Source organism: Canis lupus, chromosome 6 (genome assembly GCF_011100685.1).
Source record: "Canis lupus familiaris isolate Mischka breed German Shepherd chromosome 6, alternate assembly UU_Cfam_GSD_1.0, whole genome shotgun sequence".
NCBI lineage: Eukaryota > Metazoa > Chordata > Mammalia > Carnivora > Canidae > Canis > Canis lupus.
This window is the reverse complement of record NC_049227.1, coordinates 37,146,112-37,174,043: the sequence shown is the minus strand read 5'-3', so window position 1 is coordinate 37,174,043 and position 27,932 is coordinate 37,146,112. Positions and strand designations below refer to the sequence as shown.

Here is a 27,932-nt window from a genome sequence, read left to right as displayed (position 1 = left end):
TATTATGCAACAATTCAGGGTCTAAAATACAAATACGAACTTAAATATTTTTATTGATAGGAAGTTGTTTCTTGTTTAATATATTGAGGATCTGCAAAAGTTTTATTCAGAAAAGGGTTAAATGGCAGGGAAAACTTTGTCTTCCTACTGCTGACCCAGCCTACCCATTTTCACAGTTCAGATGAGGATGGGGGTGGAGCTGGCTCAGAACCAGGGGGGCCGACTGGCTGCCCCCCACCCCCCAATTAGCTTTCATACCAGAAACCCCAACCCCAGTGGCTGTGTCTGGCTTAAGGGGGAAAAGGGTATTTGCCTACAGGCAAATAGGGTGGGATGACCCGGAGCTCAAGCCAGGGGGACTCCAGCCTGCAGACTGTGTGGGCAGAGACCATGGCATGGAGATGGGTGAAATCAGTGTCAGAGATAGGAAGGTAACCTTCTAGTGCAATGAAGTCAACTCCTACCCCAGTCTGGTCCCAGCTAGAACCTGGGGCTGGTCTACACTGGGTTTTGGCGTCACCCCTGGGCAGTCAGTATAGCAGAAGCACGAAGACCCTGAGGACTCAAGCCTCAGCCCCTAGACCACTTCTAGCCCCCCTCCCTTTTTCCCCTCAAAGAAGGAAGCCAGGCAAGAGAGCAAGAGGCCCAGGGCAGGGGAGTGAGAGGGCCAATTTAATGAGAAACTACAAACTGAGACCAGCCATGATTCACAGTGACAGGAGGCCATGCAGTGGCAGTGCGAAACCAGGAGAGGGGTGGCAGCAGGATACAGCGGTCCACATAAGCAAATTCACAGACAAACCATTCAGGAAATACAGTGTGGGCTCAGGCCCAGGGCAGATGTCCACCAAGGCACGTCCGCCACTTGTGGCTGCTCCTTCCTTGTCCCCAGCCTGTCCCAGTCCAGTGCCTGACAGCTGCTCCTGCTGCAGTACCTGCTGTTGAAACAAGCACAGTGACAGCAAGTCAGCAAGGGCAAAGGGCCCAGCATTTGCTGGGAAGAGGATACATGGAAAGCACACTACAAATCTGTGTGTGCTTGCAAGGAGGCCCCTTCTCTCTGTCCTCTCCAGTCCTATTTGGGACACACCGGCCACTGGGCAAGGTCTTGCCGACGCACAGCAAGGACATGGTACAGACAGATGGGCTAGGCTCCTGGGCACTCCTCCTGGCCCTAGCCAAGACAGGGGTTTGTAGAGGGCAGGCCAGAAAGGGAGCTGGGCAGGGGGTGCCAGAGGCAAGTCCCTTCTTGGCGAGCCAGGGCCTCAGCACCCAGCCCATGATCTGCAGGTGTGCTGATCGCTGTACCTTACCCAGGGGACTCCCAGGCCCTTGGATAGAGTGTTGAGAGTTCTAGAGTTCTGAGGGCCAGAGTCATTCCTTCTAATCATCATACCCACCTCTAGCACCCCAGAAATAAAGCCAGGCCTGAGGACCCTGTCCTGCTTCAGTCCATTTTCCCACTCTTGGCCCAGCAGATGAGAAATCACTGTGGCTACAGGTACAGCCCCACTGCAGGCCCCAGGTCTGCTCTGGCTGCTTCTGGTCCCAGGGACAGTTAGGACCAATTCTATGCTCCGTCCAGAAATGGAGTGAGGAGACCCTTCCCAGCTTCTCGTCCTGATCACAAACATCAAGCAAACCAGCAACACACAGGCTCCGTGCTATCCCCCTGCCACCTGCTGACCCTTGGCCTTAAATCCAACAGAATTTTTGCCAGAAGAGTCCGATGCTCAGGGAAGGGCAAGCCAAAGAGGACAAGACTTCCAGGGGACTGGTGGGACTGCCTCCACCCCCAAGTGGGAGCAGGGAAGCGAGCCACTGAGCAAGGGGAGCGAAAGCACAGGGGGCCAGACTGACAGCAGGGAGTCCAGTCCTGGCTCCGTTAGCACAGGCGCTTGTACGTGTAGATGTAGGCTTTGCAGCTGGGGCATGTGTGCGTCACATCCTTGAAGTCGTTGATGAGACAAGGGATCAAGCAGCAGCCCAGGTCACACCTGAATCGGAGACAGAGAGATTGGCTGAGAGGGCACTGGGGGCACATAGGCCTACCCCAGCTCCGTGGCATGTGGGCACGGCCCCACCCCAAGCACCCGTACCACCTACCCCATGAAGCAGCAGAAGAAGCCCAGCACAAAATTCATCAGCCCGATCTCATAGGAGATCTTGGTGGTGATGGCCTGCTGGCAGTGGGGACACACTGTCTGTACAGGGGCGCCCTCAAAGATCTCTCCTTGTAGTACTGTCACCGTGGTGGCAGCCCCCGAAGGAACCAGGACTGTGGCAGTATGGCCCCCAGGGCCAGGGTACGGCCCCGGTGGGTAGGGCCCTGGTGGATAGTAGCCCATGGGTGGGTGGGGGCCTGGAGGAGGGTAGAAACCTGGAAGATCAGAGAAGACAGTGAAGACAGGTTACTGGCTTACCACTTGCCCCATAGGCCTGAGGCTCCCCCCAACCCCAGGGGAGCAGGCCCTGGGCCAGGTAATGATATACATACTCCCAGCCGTTCCTGCTCCCCACCCTGTGAGGACCAAGACTGAGAAGCTACTTGGCCCAGCGGGACACAGCAGAGCTGAGAAGGCGGCCGCCTCTCTCCTCGGTCTCAGCTGGGTATGTTTGCTCCTTGCCTCTGATACGCAGGGGACCAGGCACTGTGTTCCAACAAGGACCTCAACCACAGGATGGACAGCCTTGCCTCTCGGCAGCCCAGCCCTCCTTGTGCACTCAGGGCTCTCGGACCCACCAGTGTCACCAGATCCTGCACTGAAATACCAGGAACTGGCCCACTTCATGTGGGGCCACCTGTGCGAGAGCCCTGGGCCTTTATCTGGCCTGAGAAGTCCTGAAGAACTGGGTGAGCAGGAGCCCAGCGCCCCCCCACCAATGGACTCAGGATCCTGGCAGGGATCAGCCACGAGTCAGCACCTGCCACTGGGCCTGAGGGGCTTTCCCAGGAGCTAGCCCCCCTCCCAGTAAGGCCCACAGCTCATGTGCTCGCTCACGGTGCCTGCACAGCACTGCTTGGCTCTAGGACACCCTCCCATGTCCCCCGTCCACACCCAGTCAGTCCCCACCCCTGAAAGAACCCTGTGCAGGAAGACCACCAGCACACGGTGAAGGCCGGATGGCAGCCCAGGGAATGTGCTGGGTGCTAGGCAGACAGACCCGTGAGCCCCCCTTCCTACTTACCTGGAGACATGTAGGTGCCATCTGCATTCACATGGGGGGGGATGAAGCCGGGCTGAGGCATTGGGTGACCCGGTGGCTCATAGGGTGGGGGGCCGATGTCTGTGGGGGGCATGGACATGCCCGGAGGGGGCTGCATCACAGCTGGCGAGGTGCGGCCTGGACAGAGAAGGCCGGGAAAGGGAGCTCAGAGGGCAGTGGCTGCAGGGCCGGGGGAGGGCTGCCCCAGGTGCCGGCTTCTATGAGCTGGACAGGCAAGCCACAAGGGACAGGACCATCAGGAACACCGAACCCTACCTGGGGTAGGTGGGGCTCCGCTCTTCTCCTCCAGAAGGGGGGCTGTGGGGCCTCCAGGATATGGAGGGGGTGGCTCGTTAGACATCTTTGCGGCTTCTGGACCTGGAAGGAAAGCCAGGACATGAACTAAGCTCCCAGCCCTGCGTGCCGGTCAGGCTCAGGTCTGTGTCCTCCCCGCACACAGCCTCCTGTGGCTCCTCCCGCACGTGTACCACCCCGCCCTCGCAGCAGCTCAGGTGGCCTTTTACGCCTCCACATCAGTCTCTGCGCTCTGGCAGGGCAGGGGGGTCGAGGACAGGGATGGATTCCTTCAGCAGAGTGGGCTCCATCTATGCCCTGGAGATGTCCCACCATCCCCGAGAATAACCAGGCCTAGAGCCGCCACCGTCCACTATCACCCACGCTTCCCATGTCAAAGGCAGGAGGCAAGGGTGCCCTGCGAGGACAGAAGTGGGTGAGGCGGACCCTCCCCCCAGGGCAGCTGGCCGCTTCCGTGCCAGAGCACCATAGCTTGCTTGTGGGAGAGGGACTGGGAGACTCTTTACCTCAAATCCCAGGTGCTCAGAAGGGAGAGGTTCCTTCCACGGCCGGCCTAGGTGGACACGCAGGGCTCTGGGGAGCTGTTCCAGGGGAGAACGACAGGCAGAGGCTCAGCAGCAGGGCAACAGCCACAGCCACACTCCCTACCCCGTGTGGCTGTTCCCCCACCAGCACGGTGGCAATCCTCAGCTCCCCCTCCTCTCACGGCCACGGGCGAGTCCTGTCTGCACCAGGCTCCTACCAGCCCTCACAGCCTGCCCGGGCTGCAGAAAGAACGGGCTTCTCCCCAGCCAGCTGTGCACATGGGGCCTCTGCCCTGGTTTTTGTGGAGCTGGGGTGGGAAGGAAGATGCAGACTGAACCCCCTCCCTCACCTCTCTCCCAAGGCTCCCTGAGCACCTGCCACTGGGTCCTGGGGGAGATGGAGGAAACCAGGGGCCCTTCCTGCTCTGGGTCAGCATCCTGTCTCCCATAGCAAGGCACTTCCTCTTACTCTATTCAGCATAAAAGGTTAGAAATTAGTAGCATTTTGTAGTAAAGTTTGGTTATTTTTTTAAAAATAATATGAATTAGGTGATCCCTGGGTGGCTCAGTTGTTTAGCGCCTGCCTTTGGCCTAGGGTGCGATCCTGGAGTCCCAGGATCAAGTCCCACGTCGGGCTCCCTGCATGGAGCCTGCTTCTCCCTCCTCCTGTCTCTTTGCCGCCCCCCGCCCCCGCCTCTCTGTAACATAAATAAATAAATCTTTTAAAAAAATATGAGCTAGAAAAAATTCTCAACGTTACAGAGAAACACACAGTGATAGCAGCTCTACTAGCTCTGTCTGAGAGCCCCACCAGCGTGAAGTTCAGAACCCCACCAGGGCAAAAGGAACCTGGAGTCAGTACAAATGTCACAGATCAGGGGCACCTGGGGGCTCAACAGGTTGAGCATCTGCCTTCAGCTCAGGTCAGGATCCCAGAGTCCTGGTGATTAAATCCCACCTTGGCCTCCCTGCTCAGCGGGGGGCCTGCTTCTCCCTCTCCCTCTCCCTGCAGCTCCCCCTACTTGTGAGCACTCTGTCAAATAAATAAAATCTTAAAAAAAAAAAAAAAAAAGCACAGATCAGTGGCAGGGCCCAAGAGACCAAGTCCAAGCAACATAAACTGGATGTCAGTAAAATTAAAACCTTGGGCTTCAAGGGGCACCATCAAGTAAGTGGAAAGACGGCTCACAGAACAGAAAATTTTTATAGATCTGGAAGACTTGTATTTAAAATATCTACATAAAGAACTCTTAACTCATTAACAAAAAGACAACCGAATTAAAAAATATCAAAAGATCTGAATACACATTTCTCCAAAGATAAAAACAAATGCCCAATAAGCACATAAAAAGAAGCTAAAGATTTAACCAAAAGGAAATGCAAACCAAAACCACAATGATGGGATCCCTGCGTGGCTCAGTGGTTGAGAGCCTGCCTTCAGCCCAGGGCGTGATCCTGGAGTCCCGGGATCGAGTCCTGCATCGGGCTCCCTGCATGGAGCCTGCTTCTCCCTCTGCTGTGTCTCTGCCTCTCTCTCTCTCTCTCTCTGTCTGTCTCATGAATAAATAAAATCTTAAAAAAAAAGAAAAACACAATGAGGTACATTTGGCATCCACTAGAATGGCTAGTGAGTAACACATATTAGGCAGAGGAGAGGGCCACACACAGCTACCATGGGACCCAGTCATTCCACTCCTACCTGTGCACCCACAAGAACTGAAAACAACTGAAAACCACACAAGATCCTGTCCGTGAATGTTCACAGCAGCATCATTCATAATAGTCCAGAAGCGTCAACAACTGAGATGTCCCGCCACTGGTAAAGGGATGAACCGCAGATGTAGGCCTGCAGTGGAGACGTTCCCCGCCACGACTGGGAACGAGCCTGCTGCAGCCTGGATAGACCCGGAAAAACGACCGTGAGTGATACAGACCGACATGAAAGGTTCCCTACGTGCGAGTCCTTACACAGCGCCCAGAACAAAGCCGGAGACAGCGTACTCGAGGTTGTTGTGTGGGCTTGGGGGGGGCGGGGCGGACAGAGGGACAAACACAGGGTTTCCTTTCGGGATGATGAAAATGAGCCAAAACTGGCTGTAATGATGGTAGCATAATTCTGTGAATATATTAAAAACCAGTGAATTGCATACTTTAAATGGGAAAATCATATGGTAGGTGGATTATATGTCAAAACTCATTAAAAAACAACAAAGTTGCCCAATCTCCCCACCTTAATGCAGCCACTCTCCTTGCACGTCCCTGCCAGTCTGCGTGCAGCCCTTTGTATTTTTATGTGACAGTTTTAACGTGTTGTCCTATATATTCTGTCCATCTTGCAAGACCCCATATGACCATCAATTTTAATATTCCCTGAAATGGGCCCATCACCGTTTACCTGACCACCCTTATTAAGGCATTTGGAATGCTTGTTGTTACTTTCATAACAAACAGGGAAAACCTCTGGCTAATGCTCTTTCCCTTTCTTGGATTATTTCCTTTGGTTAAAATTGCCAGAAGTGAAAAGATTAGGTCAAAGATGTATGGCCATTTGTGCCTTTGGGGAGGATGACCGCAATTTACTTGGTACAAACTTTGGATACTATTGATATCACTAATTTGTAACATTAAAATGACACTTGGTTACCTATTTCTTCGACCACCATGAAGTGGAACTACTTCCCAAGTGCTTCTATATTATGACCTGCTCTTCTGAGTTGCTACTTATAATATCCTTCAAAGACCTGGAAGCCAAGAAAAGATGGGACTTACCCAGGTCATGTGGCACATAAAAGGTAGAGCTGAGTCTAGGACTCCAACGTGACACTCCCACCCACCTCTGCCTGCCGGTGAATTTAAATAGTGCACGGGCAGGACACCTGAGTGGCTCAATGGTTGGGCGTTTGCCTTTGGCTCAGGGCGTGACCCTGGGGTCCCAGGATCGAGTCCCGTGTCGGGCTTCCTGCATGGAGCCTGCTTCTCCCTCTGCCTGTGTCTCTGCCTCTCTGTGTCTCTCATGAATAAATAAAATGTTAAAAAAAAATAAAAAATAAAAAAACAGTGCACGGGAAAGAAAGGGAAGCCACAGAGCCTCTAAAGGACACAGAGCCTCTAAAGGACATTACACAAAGTCCCCTTCCAGGCAGGCCTGGCTGTGTGTGCTGGGCCTGGAGATCCTGGGCAGCCCGCCAGGCGCCCTCCTGGTGGCAGAAAGAGACAGCTTTCCTCAAGAGGCTTGTCCTGCAGCCCACCGAAGTCTTAGAACATGCATGGGCCAGCACCTGCCACTGATCCCACCCTACAAGCCTCTGGGATGCCGCCGGGGTGGCCCCACTGTCTGTCTGGTAGTCCCAGCTCACCAGGGATCTGGCCACAAAAGGTGCACTGCGCTTGGTGAGTCACTGAAGCATTTTCTGGGGCGAGGAGAGCCGAACTAGCCGGGGTCCTCCAGGCCCCTCTGTGTCCAGAGGGGACACAGCACTAGCGCCACCCTCTGAGGATGCAAGCATGGCCTGTTTCTTCAACATCACATCTAGTTCCACTGTTTCCATCACATCCAGATTCCACTGGAGTTCTGGCATCATAATGACAGGACAAGCCTGGCACCCACCCAACTCCGGGCCGTCCTCTACCCACTGCTGCCTGCCACGGGGCCGCTTCCGCTCAGCCTCGGCTATACCACCACCTGCTTCCACACCCAAACTCGGGCGGTCTCCCCCTGCCCTCCACCTCGTGCCCATCCTCCAGCTGCCTTCTGGAGCCGGGGACTGTGGGAGAGACTGGGGGCAGGACCCACCAGTATGAAGGAGAGTTTCTGAAGAATGGATTGGGAACTTCTTTTTTTTTAAGATTTTATTTATTTATCCATGAGAGACACAGGCAGAGGGAGAAGCAGGCCCCCTGCAGGGCGCCTGACATGGGACTCGATCCTGGGACTCCAGGATCAGTCCCTGGGCTGAAGGTGGCGATAAACCACTGAGCCACTGGGGCTGTCATTGGCAATTTTACAGGGATTCAATTCCAAACTCCCCCAGTGCCTCCCAATAAATATAAAACTACAATGTTTCATATTTATGTTGGTGCCTGCCACAAAACTACATTGTCTAAGGTGTGATACAAACTGTAAGAATGCTTTAATCTTTAAAAAAAGATCACATGGGAACGCCTGGGTGGCTCAGCAGTTGGGTGTTTGCCTTTGGCTCAGGTCGTGATCCCCGGCCCGGATCCGGGACTGAGTCCCGCATCGGGCTCCATGCGAGGAGCCTGCTTCTCCCTCTGCCTGTGTCTCTCATGGATAAATAAATAAAATCTTAAAAAAAAAAAAAAAAAAAGGATCACATGTCCAAAAACAAAGCAGTTTTCCTATTTTTTAAAAAGATTTTATTTATTCATGAGAGACACAGGCAGAGGGAGAAGCAGCCTGGGACTCCAGGATCAGGCCCTGGGCTGAAGGCGGCACTAAACCGCTGAGCCACCCAGAAAACAAAACAGTTTTCCAATAAAAATGCATCCCACTCAAATGACACTACAAATGCAACCGTGGAATCTGAGATTGCCCCCTGGCAACACTGCGGTCGCGCTGGCTGGAGCATCGCTGATAGAAGCTACGGGAAGGGCTGCAAGCCCCAAGCCTCCGAGGGATGCAGCTCCCCACAGAAAAAGGGGCCCGCAGTTCTGGGAACTAGGTGAAGTCCGCGTGCAGCCCCAGAAACCCAACACAGGCCTCTCGGCCTCCCGTTCCGCCTCTTAGATATGATCTGTGAAGAAACAGCGCATAGCCTGAAAACTCCCACCAGTTTACCATACTGACCAGCCTGCCCTGGGGCCCAGAGGCCTTTACACTGTACATCCCGTTGCGCCCTCTGGATTCTGTGGATGAAAAGGTGTGGGCAGGCCTGGTTCTCTGAACCAGAGATGCAGCGCACCACTCAGCAGCTGGCCGGCCAGCAAGGTGCTGAGCCAGCAGCATGCAGTGTGAGCGCAGACACGGGGCTCCCAGGACGCCCGGGCGTGAGCCCCACTCCACACAGGAGCAGAGGTGCTCTCTCTGAGCCATAGCACATTACACAAGAAGGAAGGAAAAAAATCTTTTTTAAAGATTTTATTTGAGAGAGAGAGAGAGAGAGAGAGAGAATACAGAGGCAGAAGGAGAAGCAGGCTCCCCCGCTGAGCAGGGAGCCAACGACGTGGGGCTGGATCCCAGGACCCCAGGATCATGACCTGAGCTGAAGGCAGACGCTCAACTAACACTGAGCCACCCAGGTGCCCCGAGAAAGAGAATTCTTAGATGAGATTCTCATGTCGTGGTGTAACAGTGCAGGCACACAGGCCAGAGACTCCCCGCCTCCCCACCCCCACACACACACCTCAGGACTGCAGAAGTCCCCGAGATGGTACTGAGCAGACCTAGAGAACTACTCATCCTGACACCCCCAGGGTGCTTGCTCTGGATGCAAACTGTCCTCAGCCCTACGGGGCAGCCCTACTAACGCAGCTCACATCACACCCAGGGGCACGTGGCCTCACAATCAGCATTTTAGGTGTTTTCAAAGATTTCTCTGAGCCTTAAATTCCTGTTTTCCAGCAGTGTAGGGATGCTGCGGAATTTCCCACTTAGTCCTGGATAAAAGTGATATGCCACTGCCCCAGTCCCAACAGCTCCTACATTAGAAGCCACTGGCCTTTGGGAGACAGCTGCTTTCCAGAGGCTGGAAGTCTGCATTGAAACTAAGCAGTATTGGGCGCCTGGGCGGCTCAGACGGTTAAGCACCTGCCTTCAGCTCAGGTCATGGTCCCAGGGTCCTGGGATCTAGCCCCACATCAGGCTCCCTCCTCAGTGAGGAACCTGTTTCTCCTTCTCCCCGTCCCCTCTGCTTGTGCGCTCTCTCTCAAATAAATAAATATATTTTTTAAAGATTTTATTTATTTATTCATCAGAGAGGCAGAGACACAGGCAGAGGGGGAAGCAGACTCTCCACAGGAGCCTGACACAGGACTCAATCCTGGACTCTGGGATCATGCCCTGAGTCAAAGGCAGATACCCAACTGCTGAGCCACCCAGGTGTCCCTAAATAAAATATTTTTTAAGAAAGAAACTAAGCAGTATCTGGAAATGTGTGAAGAGCGGAGGTTAGGTTACTGGATGGCACCTGGTCACAGGAGCCTCAAGGATCAAATTGAGAGATATCAATGTCCCTTCAGTGCATTTTCAGGATGACACTGACCTACAAGCAACAGTCCTGACCGTTGCCAAGGCAGGGAGGCAGCGTGGGCCAGGTGGCTGAGAGAAGGTTCAAGACTCTTGAGAAGCTGCCACAGACTCCAATATATATCCTGTGCCTGCAGCTTTTCTCTAGAATTCACAGCACAGGCCTGTTCCTTGACATGAGCCAGAAAATCCTCAGAATGGAAAGGGCCAGAGCCTGCCACAGGGAACAGCAAGGCCCTGGGGAGCTAAGGACAGACTCAGGAGAGCCCCAAGGGACAGGAGGTGATATGCCCTGGAGAGACGGTCCTGAGTGGTCTCTGGCAAGAGAGAGGCAAGGGCAGGCCACTGGGAGAGACAATGGGGCCACGTGAGGCCTAATCCGGCCCCTGTGCCCATGACCAACACGGTGTGGTTTTATGTAGAATGGAATTATTCAAGTCACCCTAAAATGCGACAAAACCCGTCTCCACGTCTATGGACTCCCTGTGACCTCATCTCACTTTCCCAAGGACAGCAGGTGCTGGGGGCCTCTGGGGGCAGGACACAGTTGTCCCAGACACAGGGCCAGGCCCTTTTCTGCAAAGTGGCCCACAGCTCCTCTCCTTAGTCCAGTGGAATTTTCTTTTAAGAGGTGACAAGAATCTTTTTTTTTTTTTTTTAAGATTTTATTTATTCATGAGAGACAGAGAGAGAAAGAAGCAGAGACAGAGGCAGAGGGAGAAGCAGGCTCCCTGCAAGGAGCCCAACGCGGGACTTGATACCGGGGCTCCAGGATCATGCCCTGGGCTGAAGGCAGTACCAAACTGCTGGGCCACCCGGGCTGCCCAGTCCAGTGGCATTCTGAGTGCCACCTGCTGGACCAGCAGCCCCTAGAGCCTGGCCCTGCCTGGCACTCAGGGCAGGCCCACTGCAGAATGGAAACGTCTGCTCTGCACCCCAATATTGGAAACCCGGTTCCACCCTCAGCCATGTCACAGAAAATAATCAGGCTTCACACCCACAGAGCAGCCTTTGCTTCTCTGAGCTGGTGGGACCAGGTGAGTTTCCCCAACTGTGAGGAAGAAGTGACATCATGAGGGGCCTGCTATGGTTTTAGGGTTTGGGACCATGAAGCCAAGCAAAACTGCCTTATTGACCCCCACCCCTACACCCATCCCACCAATCCCAGGCCCTGTCTGCACCCAGCACAATACTCTAAGCAGCTACTGAGGACAGTGACAGCTCTAAGGACAGGGCACACAAGTGTTCCAATGTGCAATCAGGAAGGCAGGAACCCATCCCCTTCTCCCATTCACAGAGGGACAAAAATTTGCCCCAGGTCAGTCACCAGTTAATGGGAAAACAGGGCATATGTGGAGACTGTGGTGCTCCAGAGTTAGCCCTGGCCTTGAAGCTGGTAGCCTTGAGTGAGTCACTGACCCTTCCTCAGCCTCACTCTTCCTGGGACCTGGCACTGGAACCCCTGACTCCTGGCTATGCTACATGCAGAGCAGTGACAATGACATGTGCCCAGCACCCTGGCAGACTCACTGTGCAGGGAAGCAGAGCACTTAGGGTCAAAACACATGTCCGTTGGGGGGATGACAAGGCTCTGGAATGAGACAGTGGCACAGCTCTTCAAGCATACTAAAGCCACTGAACTATGCACTTTCAAAGGGTGAATTGTATGGCGTGTGAATTATTACATCCCCCTAAAAGCAAAACCCACCCAGGTGTGGATATTTCCCTGTGTGCTTAAAAAGGAAAGAGATGGGGAAGAAACACCCAGACCAAGACAGTCATCTCTGGGGTTGAAGCTTGGCAGCCAACAGTCAAGAGAGGTGAAGCTGTCATTACACATACACATATTTTAAACAAAAAGGTATCTGCACATTATTTGCAGAACCAAAATTTTGAAAAGAACACAATTTTAGGGGCAGCCCGGGTAGCTCAGTGGTTTAGCGCCGCCTTCAGGCCCAGGGCCTGATCCTGGAGACCCGGGATTGAGTCCCACGTCGGGCTCCCTGCATGGAGCCTGCTTCTCCCTCTGCCTGTGTCTCTGCCTCTCTGTCTATCTCTCATGAATAAATAAAATCTTAAAAAAAAAAAAAAAAGAATACAATTTTAGAAGGGAGCAGTGATGGGCAGCTTTGATCCCTGTGACAGGAGAGGCGTGGGGTCTCCACTGCCAGCGTGCTGATCTAAGCAGCTCTCCTCTGGGTCTCCCACATCCCAGAGAAGAGTTAAAAGCAAAGACTTCGGGGCCCTGGGAAATGTCTCTGGTGTTCTGCTCGGCTCCCAACTATTCATCATTCATTGCTGGGAGCTGCTGTTGATCCAAAGCTCGGCCAACTGGCAGCGGCCTAAGGCGGCCCAGGCGGGTTGCCCATGGGAGCTGGGAAGGCCTGGCCCCAGGCCAGCGGGATACGCTCCTCCCCGGCTGCAGCCAGAGCTGCAAACCCAATTCTGCAGTCTGAACGGTCCTGCACACCACCAAGGGGTACCCACCCTGCCCCGAGCGTCTCTGCTGCCCCAGAGGACCTGCCAGGGCCACGCACCAACACCCGCTTCTGGAGGAAGGCCAGACGGAGGCACGGAGGGCAGTGCCTAGAAGGAGGACTTTCTGTCATCAGCCCTCCCAGGACCTGCTAGAGCAGCAGTTCCCCAGTGTTCTGGGTGTCGGGACTCCCTTACACTCGATTATGGAGGAGTCTACAAAGGTTTTGTTTTTGTGGGTTATATCTATCAATATTTACCATATTAGAAATTAAAAATGAGGACTTTTAAAAAGTATTTTTTTTTTTAATTTTTTTTATTTTATTTATGATAGTCACAGAGAGAGAGAGAGAGGCAGAGACACAGGCAGAGGGAGAAGCAGGCTCCATGCACCGGGAGCCCGACGTGGGATTCGATCCCGGGTCTCCAGGATCGCGCCCTGGGCCAAAGGCAGGCGCTAAACCGCTGCGCCACCCAGGGATCCCCTAAAAAGTATTTATTAATTCATTAAAAAACATCCATAAACTCGGGATCCCTGGGTGGCGCAGCGGTTTGGCTCCTGCCTTTGGCCCAGGGCGTGATCCTGGAGACCCGGGATCGAATCCCACGTCGGGCTCCCGGTGCATGGAGCCTGCTTCTCCCTCTGCCTGTGTCTCTGCCTCTCTCTCTCTCTCTGTGACTATCATAAATAAATAAAAATTAAAAAAAATAAAAAAAAAATCCATAAACTCAACATGTCAGCATAAATAGTTAAAATAACTTCCAAAACAATGTAATAATGAGACAGCTGCCATTGTTTCCCATTTCTGCAACTCTTTCATTTCTGACTCCGGGGAAGTCTGCTGGATTCTCCTGTCTGCTCCTCCGCCCAATCTGCTCTGCTACCTTGTTTTGGTTGAAATACGTGAAGAAAACTGAGCTTCCCAAAGATAAGCAGCTGGAAATGGGAGGGGCATCTGAAGAGTCTTTTCAGGTCCGTAACTGTGGACATTCCTATACACCACATCCAAACCTGACAGCGGTAGTGTCTCAAAGGTTAGCTGTCATATGGAATCTGCATCTTTAATGAGTTCTTCCTACTATCTGCTACAATTCATTGGTCTACATGGCATATGGAATGGCTCTTTTACACACGCACAGTTTCTAACAGCACGTATGGGGCATCTGAACATCGGTTCACGGTTTATAAGCCCCGATTATGAAGATGTAACAGTGCTGGTGTGTCTTATTATATAATGTTCCCCCCACTCAAGTCACATGGCCAGTATTACCACCAATCTCATCAGAAAAGTCTTTATCAGGAAGCTGTCAAGCTCGAAGTGGCAGATACAAGTTTTCCAAAATTCTAACTTTCACTTCAAAGTTCAAATTTTATCATCGGCCACAGATTAACAAATTTATCACTGTTTACAAAAGTCAGCTGTTTTCCTCGAAGAGGTGGGCTCACTATCCATTTTCAAGAGAATGTCCACTAATGCCCCAACCATGAATAACACAGTTTGTGTCTGTTGTCCAAGTAAATCTGGAGCTCCACAAGAAAGCTAGTTCAGCTCACAATTCAACCAACCATGCACGTGCTTTCCTGGAGGCACCTGTCCTACTCCGTGTGTGCAATGTATGTGTCACATTTCATCACACAGAATAGCAGAGAGATGTGCACTTGAGGGTCAAGATGATTTAATACCGTAAGTCACTTTTACTGCTTTTTCTTAAATAAGACCTGTGGGTGCAATGAGCAGCGACAAGCCCAAGCTGCTGCGGCTGCCTTAAGTCAGACTCCTCGCCACTTCTGCACCACAGATGTGGAGGCCCACTTGGGGAGAAGGGCACTGTAACAGCATCTGAGCCCTGCCCTAGAGTCCTGACCCTGAGCCCTCCGAGGCCTCCAGGAGACTGCACCCATCACCTTCCGGCCCCACTGTGCTACACAGGTCCCGCAGGCCACGAGGGGCTCCACTGCCTCCGAGACCAGGGTGGACGGTCCGGCTGAGCCTCTGAGCGCTGTGACTGCAGCCCGGCCCTGCCTTGAAAGGAAGCATCAGCCCAGCTGTGAGCCAGCTCACCGCTTTGTAGCTGTGTGACCTCGCTGAGCCTCAGAGTCCCTTAGTTTGTAACCAGAGGTAATCATGCCGACCTCCGTGGGGGTAAGGGGGCAAGGTTTAAAATAAACAGTGTGTGCAAAATACCCAGAGCATCAGCTCCAGACCCGACATACAAGCACACGGGACAAACGGCACCTGCTGATATCACCATTTATTATGAACAACTTCCAACGGGAAGGAAAACAAAACCGGCACCAAGGCCTCTGCCACGGCAGCTTCATGGGGGTCCTGGTGTGTGTTCCCCACAGAGTCTGGGGGGCGTGGAATCACATCCCACCTGAATGGTCCAGCCCAGCAGAGTTCATCTGACATAGCCACTTTGAGGCTACCTGCTTCATGGGACTCCTGAAGAGATGCTAGCAATCCTCCTAAGGGCCATCTCTCCTCCCAGGTAACTTCACGGTTGGTAAAGGCCCTGGCAAGGGTGCTTCGGGTGTCACCCCAGGACCCTGGTGGCAGGGTGGCAGCCAGGCAGCAGCAACTGCAAGACCACCTTTCTTGGAGCCAGGCTGGCCTGCCTGGCCTGTTCACTGCCTCTCTCCAGAGGAACTCACCTTCCCAGCAGCCACAGCACTAGGATGCCAGCTGGCCTCAGAGGGGCTTCTCAGTCCCCAGGTTCCAGGCATCTGGCCGGGAGCAGGACTTTGGGATTTATTGGGGAAACTGAAAAACAGCTTTCTACATTGCCTACAGACCCCCACATGCTGAACACCAGACAGGCACCCGCTGCTCAGGAAGGGCTGGAGGCCCAGAATAAAAGCCAAACATCCTCTCGGGTCCCCTGAGGCCACCCAGAGGAAAGGGGAAGGACAACCCACTTGGGTTGCTGAGCCCCTTCACAGGAGGCCTGGCTCACATGCAACTGCATCACCCATATCCCACCTCGAGGCTGTGTGAGAACTGAGACGCAGACGTGCATAAGCCATGTAAGGACCAGGCAACATGAGGTGTCGCTGACTGGGGGACTTACTTGCCAGGGATGGCCACTGACCTCCTGGGCAACACCACATACTGTCCTGTTCTCCCAAAGTCCCCAGTTGTGGGTTTAAGAACAGTCCATGTGGTGGCCACTTAACATAGGCCCTTGGAGGGTGGGGCGGGGCTTCTCCTGGGAATAACTCCCCCATCTGTTCACAGGGGTAGTTGTGTAGCATCGCAGGAAATGAGAGCATAGTTCCTGACTTCCAGAAGCTAAAATCAAATAGGGGAAGACAGGCATTAAATAATCGCACCAAAAATGCCAAACGTAACTACAAAGTGTAACCCATAGTGTGCAGAAAAGCAGGGGGAACTTTGAAAGCACAGAAAAATTGGACATGATCTGGGGGTCAGGGAATATCTCCCCAAGCCAGCCAGGAGGAGGTGGAGTTAATGAAACCAGCAAAGGAGGGGATGGGAAGAGTGGCTGGACAGTGATAAGTCACAGACTGAGGGGAGGAGGCTGCACTCGCGGGGGCGGCCAGGTCACCGCCTGGAGCCCATGCTCACCCTGCCCGACTGCTTCAGAGGCTCCTGGCCACAGGGGCTGCTCCACCAGAACACACAGACTGTGGACCCCCACAGGGACCTGGGCCAATACGCGGAATGAGGATCACAGGCCAGGAAGCCCACAACACCTCCACAGGAGCACCCCAGGCCTCCTCTCTCCCCTGCCCACTCTCCTGAGCGCTGCCCCCACGCCCCAGCCCCCGTCGCCCTCAACCACTCAGTCTTCAGGAACAAAGATGTCAACTTCCTTTCCTGGCCAGCAATAAAGTTTTGAGAGCACAGGGTTCACTGGCATCCTGCCCACCATGACAGACTGTATGACCTGGGCGAGCTACTAAATTTCTCTGAACCTCAGTTTCCCTACCTGGAGCACAACACTCCATTTTTATTCAGGGCTACAGGGTCTTGGCTAAGACACTCCCAGTCCTTCTTGCAGTCACCTGTGACCATGCGACTAACCTCTGGCCAATGAGTCATAAGCACAGCACCATAAGGACTGATGGGAAGGTGCTACCCTGGCCAGATGGACCCTTCGTCCTCCTGCCCTCCTGTCCACTGCATGGAATACAGGTGTGACAGCTCCCGCAGCCGTGCTTGACCACAAGGTGACCTTGGGCATGGAAGCCATACTAAGGACAGCGGAAGGTGCCCAGACCCTGGAAGATCACAGACACCACGCCAGGACTGAAGGGACCACCTCCCATATCTTCTATGTGAGAAAGAAACAAATTTGTTTCAGTTGGTTACTTTGGGTTTCCTAGTAAATACAGCCAGACCTAATTCCAATAATCAAAGAGAAATAGAAGTGCTAATTTTCGGGGATCCCTGGGTGGCGCAGCGGTTTGGCGCCTGCCTTTGGCCCAGGGCGCGATCCTGGAGACCCGGAATCGAATCCCACATCGGGCTCCCGGTGCATGGAGCCTGCTTCTCCCTCTGCCTATGTCTCTGCCTCTCTCTCTCTCGCTCTCTGTGACTATCATAAATAAACAAAAATTTTAAAAAATATTAAAAAAAAAGAAGTGCTAATTTTCTAGCAATTCTCAAATGCACTATAGCCAGGAATTACTTGTGACTGGTAAATTTCCAAATTAATTAAGAAGGAATACAGGGATCCTTGGGTGGCGCAGCGGTTTAGCGCCTGCCTTTAGCCCAGGGCGTGATCCTGGAGACCCGGGATCGAATCCCACGTCGGGCTCCCGGTGCATGAAGCCTGCTTCTCCCTCTACCTGTGTCTCTGCCTCTCTCTCTCTCTCTGTGTGACTATCATAAATTAAAAAAAAAAAAAAAAAAAAGAAGGAATACAAGTATCGTTACCAACAGACGGTGCTGGTTAGGCTGCAGGTATGTCAACAAGTGGTCGGTAACTGAAAAGCCCACTGACTTGGCTTCCTGCAGCCTGTGCTGGTGCCTCCATGGGTTCCGGTTCGCTGAGCAGCCCCTTGGGCTGCCAAGTTCTCGCCCCAGGGGCCTGGGAAATCCTGCCCGCAGTCCATTTTCCATTGTTCTTACTGATGGAGGCAGGACGGAGAGACAATCCCTCCCTCAGATAGCATCACTGCTGGCTATGAACTGTTTATTTTTACACGTGAACACGGGCTTATCTGATGCCGTGGGAATTCCAAATACTTCAAAACAAGCTAGAGTTAAGACACAGAAAGGAGCAGAAAGCAGATCTGGTTTTCCCATCTGCCTCTCTCATCCCACCCGGCCCACACGCTCCTCCCCTCCCCCCCCCATCTGTGTCACAGCTCCAAGAAGCTACTGCACCAGCCCAAGCCGTGGCCCCAAGAGGGAGGCTTGCGCCCCGGTCACAGCTCAGGCTGACAGGACACAAACCTCACCTGCAGGTGCCCTGGTGCTCAGTCCCACGCCAGCCATCTGGCTGCCCAGCTTTCCAGAAACGTCATGAGGCCTAAGTGGTGCTGTGTGTGAGGAGCACACAGCAGAGAGCTGCCACACAGTGTTCAATAAACACAAATTCTTGGTTGTATCCCTTGTATTTATGGAGCCGCACGCAGAACATGAAAAAGGAAGTACAATTTTTAAAGAGAAAATATACTGCTCTCAGAAGCAAAATCAAAAGGTGAAGAGGCCTCAGGGAATGGTTCTAAACTAGAAAGTAAGATTTCTAGGAACTGTGACAATGACAACAGTAACAATTTACATCAGGCTGAATGCTTGTCAAAACCTGGGGAAACCACTCTGACTCCCCAGGTGTCACCAGCACAAGGACCGCAGCAGAGTGGGTTAGTGCGACTTCTTTTGGAGGACAATTCTGCTATCTGTAACGTTCTGTTCGACTCATTAATTCCATTTCAAAACATTTGTCCTAGAGGTAAGTGAACATGTGAGCAAAGATTTACAGGCAAAGTTTGTATGTACCGATGCCTTACGTCCCACGAAAGACACTGGTTACCCATCTGGTTTACCTATATAATGTACCTGTATTTGCCCCCCTAAATGGTATAGACCCATTATTGTAGGTAGAAAAACGATCTTGATACTGCATTGTAAAACCAGTATGTTTACACTTACGTATTTTACTTTTTTAAAAAAGATTTTATTTATTCATGAGAGACAGAGAGAGAGAGAGGCAGAGACGCAGGCAGAGGGAGAAGCAGGCTCTATGCAGGGAGCCCGACATGGGACTCGATCCCAGGTCTCCAGGATCATAGCCTGCGCTGAAGGCGGCACTAAACTGCTGAGTCACCCAAGCTGCCTAGGATTCTACTTTAAAAGTATATGTTCACATATGTATAACACACCAAATGTTAATTGTTTTCTATGGGTGTTAAGATTTTGGGTCATTTGTTTACACACAAACAGAAGCTGTTTGTGTAGTTTCTAGATTTTCTAGGATGGGCAGCTCCTTTGATTGGCTCTTTCCCCAAAATGGCTCATTATAATTGGGTTAAATTTAAGTGTATTCCTCCTTGGTCCAGAAAGGTGCCTCTGACTATAATCTCGCTTTGTCTAGGAGAAAAGCAACAGTCCAAGAAGCAAACCCAAGGACTGGCTATTTGCCAGCCTTCCCTCCTAAAGTGGTGTTACAGTCTTTACATTGGTCTATGAGTCGGGTAGCAGGAGTCCGTTCTCTAAACCAGGTTTAACTCACAGCACTCCAGTAAAAAGCTGGAACATAAAGGCCATCCAAGGTAGTTCTGGCCTTGGAGACCCTGCCCGGAGAGCCAGCATGAGGTCACTTGGTAGAGGAGGGCAGGTAAGAAAAGCCCAGCAGACACACATGAAACAGGGACGACCAGGCTATAGAGCTGTGCCGCAGGCGGGGGCTGTGTGTGTGTGTGTGTGTGTGTGTGTGTGTGTGTGTGCTGGGGGTGTGGCACAGGCCTCCACACACACCCTCTGCCTTCAGGGGGAGCTGCCTCCCAGGTAGGAGGGCCTCAGGAGCTGGACACAGGAGGAGGAAGTACAGACAGGAAGAGAATGAGCAGCACAGGGAGTAAAATACATACAGCTGCACTCACTAGTAAAGAAACAAGTCATCTGCACCTGCCGGGCAGACAGCGCTTGGTAACTCAAAGGCCAACTCATTTCAGAAGCATGATGAGTGGGATCCCTGGGTGGCACAGTGGTTTGGCGCCTGCCTTTGGCCCAGGGCGCGATCCTGGAGACCCGGGATCAAATCCCACGTCGGGCTCCCGGTGTATGGAGCCTGCTTCTCCCTCTGCCTGTGTCTCTGCCTCTCTCTCTCTCTGTGTGACTATCATAAATAAATAAAAATTAAAAAAAAAAGAAGCATGAGGAGTCTAAAAAACCATCATTTAGGCAATCAAAATGAAGCCCTGAAAAGAAAAAATCCTTACCTCTGCCTGACACAAAGCAGTCTTTGGCTTGACTCCATTTGACTCAGTTAGTTATCTGAGATCAAGACATACCATTCTGACCCAGATGAAAGCACGAGGCCCTACGTGCAACACAGCCATGTGGCCACTATAGTCCTGGCCACCCAGCTGGAAGAATCTTATTTCAGACACAAACCCTGTAGTGTTGCCGATGGCTCAGGAGGGGAGCTTAGCCGGTAGCCAGGTCTTGTCCAGGTACCCGCACCCAAGCAGTGGGGAAGTATCTGTACATCATTTAAACTCTTCATGTTACAGAGCATTCTCTCAGTTATTTTAAACAAGAACAGCTGGGTGGAGAACAGGATACAGCAACCTCACCCGTGCCAGGCCATCTAGAAGTCACCTAGATGGCATCAGTCAAAAGAAAAAAGCCAAAAATCAGCAGACATGTCACAGATTAGGAATTATTCCTGGAGACCAAGGCAGTGGTTGGATGCTGCCACACAACCTTCTAAAGAGCACATGGGGGATGCCTGGGTGGCTCAGCAGTTGAGCGTCTGCCTTCGGCCCAGGGTGTGATCCCGGAATGCCTGGATCGAGTCCCACATCAGCCTCCTGCGTGGAGCCTGCTTTTCCCTCTGCCTGCGTCTCTCATAAATAAACAAATGTCTTAAAAAAAAAAAAAAGAAGAAGAAGAAGAAAAAAAGAACACACGGTAAGAAGCTATGTTGCAGGACCAATGGAAAAATCCTGAGACGAGAGAACAGTCCAGGGCTATGCTCTGCAGTGGAATCGTCCCTGTGGCCAGGGGCACTTAGACAAGGCGAGCAAGTGGGGCCGGGGTCCACGACGACAACATGTCCACAGTGGAGAAAGGGACGAGTGCGAACAGAAGTGCTGTGGGGCATGTGAGGAACAAATCTAATCAGTATTTTACATTATACTACACAAAATAGGATATGGAAATTTAACTAAATTCCTATCACTCTAAAAGGACCTCTGACCCAGAGAGTTTACTCATGCCAGCTGGGACAGAAGAACTATTTTGGATCTTCTCTGTGGGAAAAGAGGAGTTCATGTTCTATCTGGGGTCGTCTTATTTATGGCCATGTGTGACTTCTCTATGATTCATACATCTGGAGATCACCTTCCAGGCAGAAACGTCATTAGAAATCACAAAGTCCAAAGTCTCAAGTGACATTCATGACCCTTCTTTTACTAAACACCCACCAGAGACAAGGTGCCGTGCTGGGGACAGTGGAGGGCAAGACCAGCAGCGCCCCCCCCCCCCCCCCCCCCCCCCCCCGCCGGCTGCACTGACTGCGAGCGGGGCCCAGAGGCGCAGGGAGGAGTCCTGACTCATGCCCCACACCATCAGACGCACCGGTCTCAGGTCTCAGCCCGGTCTCTTTTCTCATACATTCTCCAAACTATGCTCAAGCGGGATCTCACACTCCCAACAGCGGGAATTCCACTGTGTGAGTTTTCATGGATTTCACTGCTCCCAGAACAAAAAAAGAGAAGCAAGTGACATGAGCCAACCAGGCCCCCTTCCCTTGGTGAGGGAAGGGCTCGAGGGAGGGAACAGGACCCAGGAGCACGCATGCTCTCCTCAGGGGCCCAGTGGGCCCAGTTCCGCACACCTCTGAGCCCACAGGCAACTCAAGGACTTCCAGGCAGCTGGCCCCTGAGTGTCTGCTCTGCCAGCTGACTTTAGAAGCTACCCATTGCATGTTCACTTGGGAATTCAACTCCATATTCGCCTGCACCCCAGGGAGCGCCGGGGCACGCGTACACTACACTCCCAGACCCCAGGAGACAGGACGGCTGAAAGGCAGGCACCGTACGTCTTTACCCAACATGGACCCAGTACCCGCTGAGCCAGTGCTACCTAGGCCCTGAAGACAGGAAAGACCACTATCTTGTGGAGCTTACATCTGTGGGGAGCTGGGGTGCAAACACGGAACAGGTCTGTGTGTAGTCCGCCAGATGCTGACGCACGCTGTGGAGGAAACATGAGTGGGGAAGGCAGTGTTGCAGGGATGCGATTCCAAACAGGAAGGGTTTCTCAGAGTGGGAAGCATTCCGGCCAAGATGGAACAGGCCACGTTCGCAGCGCTGGAAAGAAGGACCAGGCAGAGAGAGTAGGGTGCAGGGGCCTGGAGTGTGCCTACACAACCCTGGGGGCTGGGGGCTGGGGTGCCATGGAGCAGGGGGCGCTAAGGAAGAGGGGCTGGCCCTTGAGGGGAGGTGGATCAGGTCCTCGGGCCACTAACAGATGTCCACTTTACTCCGAGTGAGATGGAGGGCATGGGAAATTAGGCTGTCCATTGTCCCCCTGCTGGCCACTTCCTGCACTATGGCTGGTGCACTGACGTGGGTCCCAAGGTCCTGACGCCAGTAGGTGGCTGCTAGACCTGGGGGACCCTCAGTTCTCAGCCCCCACCTCCGGCGTGCATGCTTTCCTTCTGGCCGGTCTGACTGGACCAAAGTGTGGACCATGTGCTCTCCAGACAAAGCAGGTAAACGCACGCAGAGATACATATGGCCTGAGCGTGGCTACACAGGGACAGAATCACAGGCCCGAGGCTCAGGCAGTAGAGAAAGCCCTAAAGTCCAAGGGCTAAGAAGTGGTCACAGGGGTCACCTTGCCTAGAGCAGTACAGAGTTTTTCCAGGCCTAGGAAAAGCCAGTTTTATCCTGCAGATCCTTCACCATCCAACTTTGTTTATTTTCAAGTGACTATCTGTTTAAAAAGGCTTCAGATTCTTGACTCCTTAATTCAGTTAAAATTTCATGGCCCTCGGGATCCCTGGATGGCGCAGCGGTTTGGCGCCTGCCTTTGGCCCAGGGTACGATCCTGGAGACCCAGGATCGAATCCCACATCGGGCTCCCGGTGCATGGAGCCTGCTTCTCCCTCTGCCTATGTCTCTGCCTCTCTCTCTCTCTGTCTCTCTCTGTGACTATCATAAATAAATTTAAAAATTTTTAAAAATTAAAAAAAAAATTTCATGGGCCTCTGTATGGAGGTCACTCACCTTGCGGCCCCTGCCTTCAGGGAACTGTAGATCCAGCTAGGAAGCCAGCTCACATTTAAGAAGCATTTATAAAAGATACTCGGCAAAATCCAAATGAGAACCCATGACCGCAGGCACTGCAGGTGAGAGAGGGGCATCTGTGGGTCAGGGCCCTGGGCAGGCTTCAGGTAGCAGGTGGGCCCTGCAGGAAGGAGGGCAGGGATTCCTGGCCTGGGACAACAGAGGGGAAACAGAACACTGTGGTCAAGGGCCCAGCCTCCCCAGGCCAGATCAGCAGCTCCCGGAGGGCTGGGACAGGGTTTGGGGCCAGTGTCTCCACGGCCCCAAGCAGCACTTCAAATATTGGCTGACTGGGTGGGTAAGTAATGCAGCCTGGCTGGTACTCTGGGCAGGAGCTCTTCCCCCTCCCCAAAGGCTCGGTGCTGTTAACAGTACTACCCCGGCCACCAAGATGGATGTCTGAGAGGTGTTCCAGACTTTTTCTAGCCCTTAAACCTTGACTTATTAGCAAGTCCTGCCAAAGCCATGGTTCAAAAAGGTCTCAGATCCACTCTCTCATCTACTGCTCAAGCTTTAAAGGCCAAAGTCTAGACTTGGCCCCATGTTCCACATCTCTACTACACTCTACTGCAGCCACCCAGACTGCAATCCGCTCTTCTCCAAACCAACCAAACCCCACTCCTACCAAGGGACCTTCCACAGACCTTTCCTCAACCTCCACACACGTACACCCTCACCCTCCAACCCCTGCTCTTCCAGCAAACCTGAACCTTCCCCGTGACTCCGTCCTCACTTCACTCACCTCCCACCTAGAAAACAACGGGGGCTTCCCCACTGGTGTCCCTGCAGGCCCTGCTCAGCCCCTGGCACAGATGCATCGAATAAGGGAGGGTTGGGGTTAGCCTAACTAGGCTTCCCATGCTATTTCCAGCCCAAATACCCACCACTCACGTCCGCTGGGGCAGAAGACCGCCTTAGCAGAGATGGAGTCCCTGGCTTCCTGATGAAAAGTGCCTAGTTTATGGCCAAAAATCCAGACAGAAGACCCCCTTTCATGAGTCACAGTCAACTGTGGGGAGTACTTTCCACGATGGGGCGGCACAGCCACATTTTCCTCAGCCTCACTCCCTTCAGCCCTGCTGTGCCAGCATCTGGCCGTCGTTGCTAATTTACTTACTAACAGCCTTGAGATGATGCCTGTGTGGCCTCCTGGCTGCTGTCGGACCTGCGAGGGCGGAGCACAGGTGAGGGCCCTACCAGATGGGCCTGGGGCACTTAGAAGAACACTCCCTGCAAACACAACTGCCTTCCTCGCTGCTTCCCCAGCTTGTAAAACTGCTGCTTTTAATGTTGATTATAACTGCAACAAGTTTCACTTCCTACCAAAGTAATAAAGACGTAGAATTCTCAAACTCCACCCCAGGACACCCTTCCAGCCTTCTCTGCCTGCCCTGGCCTCGGTTTCTCCTCCAAGAAAAAACACAGACACTGGAATAGATGTGAATTCAGACTGAATTAACATATTGAACACATTATGTACCCAGCACACGCACAGTTTTTACTGGACTTCATGACAACTCCTTGTGGTAAGAACCACCCAGTGGCCAGACCATGAAGGGGCTCACAGCACCCACAGATCAGGAGCATCAATAAGATGATGGGAAACGTTTTCTGGAAAACTGATCTGATATTACCAAACTTCTCACAACTGCTTTTATGGAGACAATCAGTGTGTCACTGGACTTCCTTACCCTGTGTGGTTTTACTTCACCTAACATGAGGGAACCCTAATCTTCCAGCACAAGTGGATACAGGTCTTCGTCTCACTTGGGTGTTGCTTTTCACTTATCATAGTTGCAGCAAGTGAGGCTCTGGGAGGGCAAACGGCTCGTCACACAGTTTGGAAGCAACAGAAGTGCCTCCAGCCTGCTCTGCCGGGTCTAGACAGTACTGGTCCTGGGACCCCAACTTCATCATCAGAACTTGGTAACTCAGGAGCAGGAGAGATGCTTGGTCAGCAGGCTCTATGGCAACCAGACCTGCATCTCCCTGGGTGGGCTGCCCTCTCAGCGGGGAGAGGCTTTGCCACAGACCCAAGCCAAGCGCCCCCTCTCCTCTGCAACACTAAGTTGCAAAGCAGCCTCTACCACCTCCTGGGGAGACGTGTCTGAGAGTCCTGACTGCAGAGATGAGGAGCTGGAAGCCCTCTGTGGGGTTCTAAAAACTGGCAGATTCCCATTCTGTACACTCCATTTCCAAATCCCTTTGTGTAGTTGTGCCACCCCTGCGAGCCTGGTTCTCCTCCCCATCAGGGGACAACATTATTTGCAGAGCAACGCCTGCATGCAGAGTAACCCCTGCACCCTGTCTTCTCACCAGCATGACAGCATTCCTTCACGCAAGGACAGAGACTCTACCACATTTCCCTGTGTCCTCCATGAATAAAAGGATGTGCATGACCTTTGAACAGTGTTGCTGAAGCTGGAGATGAATTTCTACAGGATCTCAGACAACTGAACAGGATTAGGGATTGGTATTTGTGCCTACATAACAGCTCCTCAGCCCCAGAGACTCAAAGCTTGTCAGCTGGGCTACACAGCCCTGTTCCCCTGGGGTTTGGGAAACCACACCAAACTAGCAGGTTCAAACCAGGCAAACTGTAAAGAGCAGTCATAGAGTCCGCGGGCTGACGATTTGTATCATTTATTGTCAACGTGATCTGCTGGCCTAATCTGACTACCGGGATACATTTCATTAGCAGCCCCTCAAAACATTTTTGTTCCCTGCAGCATTACTGTACATCACACATTCCATGTTTCTGCTCTTAGTGATTTTAGAGCCATGGCCTACTGTTTCTTTGTTAAGAACATATGTAAACCTCTTTCCTGGTTCCAAAGGCCCATCCTATGGAAAAACCTCCAAACTCCTCCAGCTCCTCAGGGACGGGAGACAGAGAGAACTCTTTAATACCCAGGGCTTCTACTGGTGAAAAATCAATAAGCAAAAATTCTAGGACTCTACTTAATTATATGTGTAATTATTTGGGAAGGAAACAGTTGGATGTCCACACTTACTGATACACATAAACAAAATGAACTACTGATGATTAGATAAGAGACAAAATACAGTTAAAAGCTGCACATTCTAGGTGGTGGTCTAATTGCATTCAACATACAGTTTCCTCAACTTTTAAATGTGGGGCTGTGGGCGAGGCAGAGCTGGCACTGCTCTCCCCACCAACTTTTAAGTCGGCTGGGAGGTAAGTAACAAAGTGCCAAGGAGAGGGGTCACACTGCCTACGTACTGCCTGCCCAGCAGCAGGTCCCGCTTTACACACAAAATAGTATAAATGCTATGCTCTAAGACCTCCATCCTCTTCACTTTAGGATAAAGGCACTCAACTCCAAATGTGACTGAGAATTATCCGGGGAGCTTATTAAACACAGTCCTGGCCACAACCCATAAGTGCTGAATCAGAACCCGCGGGGGGTGGGGGGGAGCAGCCCAGGAATCAGGTCTCTTAACAAAGGCCCTGGTGATTCTAAGGCAGAGGATCCGAGACCCACACTGGAGACACTGAGAGCCGCTAGCTCCTTACCTGACACCTGTTGAGAAGCCTCCTGGGTACATTTAGAGGAAAACAGAAACGCACGCCCACGAACAAGTGCCCTAAGCCAGGCTCGACGACGACGTGGGTTCAACGACACCAAGGTCCTCGACGACACGAAGCTGGCCCCGAAGCCAGGCCAGGTCACTGCCTCCCTGCCAGCCCCGGCGATCGGGGACGGGCGGGGGAGGCAGACGCGCGCGGCCCCTCGGGCCTGCCAAGGTCACCGAGGAGCTCAGCGGGGGCTCCTCTGTCCCAGGGACCCTCCTCTCGACCCCCATTCCTCTAGGAAACAGCGCGGCGGAAAGCGGGAGATGCTAGTTCCCCACCTCTCCCGACAGGGGGTGTGGGAGGGTGACAGTGGGACCCCGAGGAGCGCGCCGGCAGCCCCAAGGCACCGACCCTGGCGCCCGCCCGAGCCTGGCCGAACTGTGACCGCAGCCCCGCGGGGGGTGGGGGGGGGGCGGCCAACCCGGCGACAGGCGACGTCAAAACCCCGAGGGCCGCTCTGGATCGCATCAGTGCCAGGGGAGGAGGCGACGGGTGCGCTGAGCCGCCGACGGGGGCCTTTACCTCGGGAGGCCAGGCGCCCGAGGCCGAACGGACGCCAAGACAGGCCTGGGTCCGGGCGCCGGGAGGAGGAGACCCTCAGCCCCGCGGGGCTTTGCGCGCACACCGCCCCCCGCCCGCCCAAAGGCCTCTGGGAGATGTAGTCCGTCCGCGCGCCTCAGGAGCACTCCGCGGGTCGGGGAGACCACAGTGCCCGACATGCACCGCGCAGGCGCCGCAGGCGGGGGCTGGGGGCTCAGCGGACCGAGGTCATCCCCCTCCCCGCGAGGGCCGCGCGCGTCCAGCCCTGCTCCCGGCGGGCCCGGGGAGGGGCGAGGGAGGGGGGCTCCGCCGGAAGCTGTCTCCAGTGGCCGAGGCGACTCACCGTCCCCGCGGCACCCGCGGCGGCCGCAGCAGCAGGAACAGTCGCCTCCGCAGCTCGCCGTCTCGCGTCTGTCAGAAGGAGGCGGGTAGGCTTTGGAGTAGGGCGTCAGGGCGAGGGGCGGAGCCATTAGGTCAGCGTCGGGGCGGGGCTTCCAGCGACACGTGACGGTCCTTGGTGACGTCACGGGGAGCGGAGGCGCTTCGGCGAAGGCAGGACACGTGGGAGGGTCTGGG

The 27,932-nt window shown here is 53.3% G+C and overlaps 1 protein-coding gene across 7 annotated transcripts; it reads right to left on the bottom strand.

Moving 5' to 3' along the window:
- Positions 1-33: 33 nt before the first annotated feature.
- Positions 34-27,832, bottom strand: CDIP1 (cell death inducing p53 target 1). 7 transcript variants are annotated; one of them, XM_038540539.1, is made up of 7 exons: positions 27,700-27,832; positions 4,029-4,103; positions 3,484-3,585; positions 3,190-3,345; positions 2,107-2,380; positions 1,861-1,997; positions 34-935 (listed from the first exon to the last, which is right to left on the bottom strand). In XM_038540539.1, the coding sequence occupies exons 3-6, from the start codon at positions 3,566-3,568 to the stop codon at positions 1,886-1,888; spliced, it is 627 nt and encodes a 208-aa protein (XP_038396467.1). In that variant the 5' UTR covers positions 3,569-3,585; positions 4,029-4,103; positions 27,700-27,832; the 3' UTR covers positions 34-935; positions 1,861-1,885. The 7 variants fall into 7 exon arrangements, with proteins under 7 accessions (XP_038396467.1, XP_038396465.1, XP_038396469.1 ...); XM_038540537.1 differs by having other exon boundaries at positions 34-938; positions 27,700-27,831; XM_038540541.1 differs by lacking the exon at positions 27,700-27,832 and adding exons at positions 6,691-6,787; positions 7,403-7,570 and having other exon boundaries at positions 34-1,997.
- Positions 27,833-27,932: the final 100 nt, after the last annotated feature.